General features: G+C 33.9%; 1 protein-coding gene across 1 annotated transcript; it reads right to left on the reverse strand.

Moving 5' to 3' along the window:
- Nucleotides 1-921: 921 nt before the first annotated feature.
- LOC113496931 (4-coumarate--CoA ligase 1-like) lies at nucleotides 922-5433 on the reverse strand. Its single transcript, XM_026876330.1, has 10 exons — nucleotides 5256-5433; nucleotides 4967-5174; nucleotides 4429-4647; nucleotides 4041-4146; nucleotides 3461-3617; nucleotides 3244-3389; nucleotides 3046-3175; nucleotides 2744-2965; nucleotides 2385-2555; nucleotides 922-1130 (listed from the first exon to the last, which is right to left on the reverse strand). The coding sequence occupies exons 1-10, from the start codon at nucleotides 5376-5378 to the stop codon at nucleotides 1005-1007; spliced, it is 1608 nt and encodes a 535-aa protein (XP_026732131.1). The 5' UTR covers nucleotides 5379-5433; the 3' UTR covers nucleotides 922-1004.
- Between the last annotated feature and the right edge of the window lie 220 nt (nucleotides 5434-5653).

The raw sequence follows: 5653 nt of genomic DNA on the forward strand, positions 1-5653 counted from the left end.
CTGTTAAGATCATTTCCTATCGTGTTTTGGGGCGTATGCTACGAAAATGATTTGGATATTAAGTACCTAATATAAAATTAGCTCAATCGGAAAAATACCGAAGATAGACAACATTTTCAATGTTAGTATCCGGTGGAGCGATTTTTGATTTAAAATTCAAAATCTACAGCATTTCACATCGAAACACTTTTTTTTATTATTTTACATGAAATTATATGAAGTACAGTTTCAATTTACAAATTAACTTGAACGACTCACTGGCATAAAATCACAAGTTCCACTCGCGCTGCGTGTAGACAAAACTAAAAAAATAAATAGGCCATTTGCAGAGTCATTACGGTTTCACACGCCGGCGTGGGCGGAGGTCGCAACGCACCATGCAATTTACTCCCCCGAGTACGAAATAATGTCTTATGCTGAATTAGGTACTATTGTACGGTTCACAATTCCACATGTTTAATAAGGACAGGTATGCGAATATCAATCTTATGTCTTTGTAATAAAGACGTGTGAAGTGGACCCTGCCTACGACTGTTGCAATGCAATCGTGCGTAGTACATATATTACTACCTACATAAAAAGGTTTGCATTTACTCAATAGATATTTTAGATTTAATGTTTTTGTTTTAGTATCGATAGTTGCAAAAGTAGCATTAAATACTTAAGGCTTTGGACACTTTTTGATAATTACAATTATTAAAATCGAATCATTCAATTTCTCCCTAATTTGCATGTGTAGTTGAATTTGACTTCTAAAACTAATATAAGGAAGTCATACAATTATTTTCAGGTCTATTTTTTAGAGAAATTTAATGACAGATGATTTTAACGCATGAATTTTACAAAAATAATATTACAATACAACTTAGTAAAATAGAAAATAATAGAATAATATAGAATTAATATAATGTATAATACCATACCAAAACAAAATTATTTATTAGCCTACAATTATAAGTGTCGCAGTAACTCGTTTGACGAAAACTAAAATACTGTAAATGACTCTACAATTTACTCTTTGGTTTCTTGAGGTAATCTCGTAATATTCTCCTTAATATTTTACCACTGGGAGTCTTTGGGATCTCTTCTATAAAATGTACGCCGCCACGTAGTTGTTTCCAAGATGACACCTGAAGTACAAATATTATTTGAAAATTGTGTTTCTCACCGAATTGTGATGTCATTTTTAGGCAAAGGAATCACAAAGAAAGTTGATTTGTAGAATCTTAGGCGTGTTTTGATTTGGTCTTCGTACCATCTAATTAATGTCACGTTTAATTCAAATCTAAATACTCTTACTTGAAACTATAAATTTTTTAGTTTTGCCGAAAACTTCTAATACTGGTATCAGTTTAGATAGAGGTCATAATAACGTTATATTAAAATAAATATCAAAATCTAAACTAAAAGTATAATTTAGCGACAAACGAAAAGCTCCCTTACAATGTCAAAACTTACATAATTTGTGACATTTTGACGCTGAGTGAGTGACTTTATTCGTGACGGTAAGAAATGGCCACAATGTGACAGAAAATTTTCTTTATTAATGCTGTTGTAATACTTATTAGCTCAGAAATTTCTTTTTACTATCACTTCTGCTTGTGAAGATGTGTCGAACATAACTAACACATGTACAAATTTAGTTAGTTTATTAATACACAAAATTGATCCTGGGATTTTAAAACTTATTTAAGTGAGATTACAAAATGCCCTTAAAATTGGTGATACAATTTTTGTTAAGTCATTAATTGATCGATGGTGACATTCATGTTATGACGTTAATTTAAAAATTATGTTCTTGCAATAACCGAGTTCATTGTTCATCTCTACTTACATTTAAATGTCCCACTGCTGGGCACAAGGCTCATCTAATATAAGGATGATTTGGGGTTTTTTTGGCGATATTTTCCTTCACCATTTATGGCATAGACTGTTCAAATATATTACCCATTTTGCGAAGATTTTAAATTAAAAGGTAGAAAACACAGTTAAAAATTTAAGATTAGGTTATTTTCTGATTAGCCATTATCACAGATTACGTAAAGCTTGTTTATAGTGCGACCGATTTAGATACGTGTGGTCGTTTTAGATAAAAAATAAATAAATAGGAAAGTATCAAGTCATCATCGATACGTATTATCAAGACATTATCTCATACGTAACATTGATATGTTGATCATATAAACATAGCAATTGAATTTATATGGCTATAAGATTATTGAATTGTTTTACACCCTAGGTAAGGTTTTAAAGAATGAAAAACGATTGTCAATTGTCATTCCAAGCTGGGTGTAATTATGACGCCAGATTTTTCGGTCCTGGATCACCTCACATCCCGTTTTGATATATCTATTTAAAACAATCTTAATTATTATTTAACTAACCTTGTCAGCAACAAAGTCAACCAGTTCCTTTTCGCTAACATTGGAGCCTGGTTTCTTCACTACGAAGGCTGTCGGAAGTTCCCCAACTAGAGCATCGGGCTTGCCAACAACTCCCGCATCCTTTACTTGAGGATGTCGGAGTAAAATTGCTTCTAACTCTGATGGAGCTACCTGAGAACCAACAAGAAAACATTTATAATATAAAGAAATATTTCGTATACAGCGGACCTGACATAACCTCTTTAAGTATTATAATTACGGGGGTACAAGAGAGACCGCGATTATTTGTGTAGAGCGCCGTCTTGCTTCTAAAAAGGTAGAATTAGGTCGTCAGATCATGTTATATGATTATTTCTTACCTGTCCAGCCTTGTATTTGATCAGCTCCTTAATCCTATCTACAAAAAAGAAATATCCATCTTCATCATAATAACAGATATCTCCAGTCTTGAAAAACCCTTCTTCGTCTTGTTCATCTGCTAGATTTTTCCCTATGTATCCGGCGAATAATGCTGGACCTTTAATTCGAACTTCACCTTCTTGATTTGGTCCTAAAGTCTTTCCAGTTTCGACGTCTGCTATCTATAAGACATTACAAAGATTAAATCATCTTGGTTTCTGTCATAAGATATTGGAATGGTGGTACGAAGGGGGTGATTTACCTTAACGATATTGCCAAGCACAACTTTTCCCACACTTCCTTGTCTAAACGATGTATCTGTTTCTTCAGTCAAAGCTCCCGTAGACTCTGTCATACCGTATCCTTGGAATACGTTTCGTAAACCGGAGAACCTGTTAAAATCCTTAAATTAGTACATACTTTGTTTCAAGATGTAACGACATTTGAAATTTCTCCATACCTTTTCTTTATTTCATCGATTACTACTGAGTCCAAAGGAGCGCCTCCACTGTAAATGTATTCGACGGAACTGACATCGTAATTCTTTAAGACCGTTGATTTGGTTAACATGACTACTAGTGGTGGCACAACCATTAACACCCCTACCTATAAAGTAAAAATTGTTAAGTAAAGGGATTATTTCAGTCAATAATACATAAATATATTTGTAAACTTACCTTGTTTCTTTGGATGCATGATAAATATTCATCTTCTTTAAATTTTGACAGATACACTACTTTCCTGTTATGGACTATTTCATCCATTGTACAAATGATGCCAACTGTGTTAGACCAAGGTGCTATCGTCAGAGTAGTTAAGTCTTTAGCTATGAAACTGAAATAATTCAATGTTTAAACGAATAATTTTGTCTATATTATAGATAGGACGAAAAAAGTAAAATTTTCCTCTAGGCTAAAATCGAATCAACAGGCTTACTCTAAACTGGTTTGGTCCTGACTTTGATATTTTTTCGAACTCGTTGTACCTACTTGAAAATATATTCTTATGTTCCCGAACAAAACCGAATTAAGACCAACATCCAGAGACGATCAAATACGTCATCAGAATTTCCAAAAACTTACTAGTCATTTTGTATTTTCATTGATGAAGCTTAGAATTGACTCTTTCCACTACACGATCTGATATTCGTCAAATAAATAGATTATCAAAATAAGGCCAACACAACATCGGTTGATAATTTAATTATAGGATACCTACGTCGAATTCAAAGCATGAAGTTTATGGAATTAAGTTTACCTGGGTTGGTTGACAGACGTAATTAAATTCAGGTGTGTTAACTTTGCTCCTTTGGGCAGTCCCGTTGTTCCGGAAGAGTAAAGTATTAAGGCGGTTCGCATTAACCCTAAAACATTAGCGAGAGATATATTATTCAAGATAGAAGAAAGAAGTAAATATAAGACTGACAGCCAGAAAATGCAATGTGAGGTTTCTTGAACGGCTAGTATGTCCATCGGAAAACAAATGACCAAACGGGTTGACGTCATAAAGCATGTCGGTAAACTGTTCTTTTCGAAATTGGCTCGATCGTTAAGAAAAGAGATTAAAATAAAATGAGGTACAACAGTAGAACAGTGAGATTTCACTTATTGTAAAGAATAGATAACTGAGCGAAAAAAAATATTACCATTAATATCAGTCTCTGGTCTAAACTCATGGATGTTAAAATGAGTTTTAACGAGGTCATTGAACTTCAGTAACTTAGGATCATTGACAGTATTCCCAAATATGAAATATTTATCCACTATATTTGTAGTAGTCATAGTATCATAATAGGTCTTATAAGTCTCGGGCGAAAGAAATACATATTTAGGTTTTGAAATACCCATTGTGTGCAACAATTCATCTGAAAACAAAATGTACTATTAGAGGCATTGAATTTACCTTGAAGGAGGAATAACACTGTCTAGAAGGCAACTCAAAATTATATGAAAATATCAAACAATACCGAAGAATAGGCTAAAGAAAAATAAATCGGTTAGCTGACAAATATACGACCGTAGCTACATTTGCTTAGCCAGAAAGACAGACAGCGGTCACTCAGTCATAGAGTGTCGTTTTCACTGCTTGGCTACGGAACCCTAAACATGTTCTAAAACTATCTATTTCTGCCAAAATGCATCGTCAAACACAGCAAAAATCTTAGCAAACGTGATTGAACTTACTTTTCCCATAGGCGGCGTTAAGAAAGGTAACCGAAGCGCCACTACACCATCCCGCGATTGCAGTAATTAAGAATTCCGTTCTGTTCTCGCTGCACACGGCGACCACTTCATCACGTTTCACACCTAAGCGTATTAGCGAAGCAGCCGTGTTCACAACCAGCTGAGCCAACTCACCAAACGTAGTTTGTTCGTCTGTCAATCCATTAACCTTCAACAAACAAACATTACGAATTGTCATCACATCATTATTTACACTAAATTTAATTAGACCACTTGTAATCTGTCTTACCAAGGCCACTTTATCTTTGGTTCTCAACATAGCATCTAAGGCCAGCAATCCAAAATTCATGTGGGATGGAATCCAAAAATTCTGATCACCGAAAATTATCCCACGATTTTTATTGGAATCCATTTTGGTTGTGAAGTGTTACCGATATGACTGACGTATACGCACTGATCTTGGCTGTATCGTACTATTTTGTGTGTTATGAATTTAGTCAAGAAACCTTGACTGATAAAGCATATGATTGCAAGCGATATTTCATATCTGTTGATACCCTTGTGGCACCCACTAGAAATATTGTTTTGGTTATAGAAAAGGGCTATCAATTTGTAGTTAATTTAATAAATCTTTTCATAAATAAGAATAAAAATCTACATTTCTCATAAAAAAGCCTAAAAACACAA

Source organism: Trichoplusia ni, chromosome 8 (genome assembly GCF_003590095.1).
Source record: "Trichoplusia ni isolate ovarian cell line Hi5 chromosome 8, tn1, whole genome shotgun sequence".
In the NCBI taxonomy this organism is placed as follows: Eukaryota; Metazoa; Arthropoda; class Insecta; order Lepidoptera; family Noctuidae; genus Trichoplusia; species Trichoplusia ni.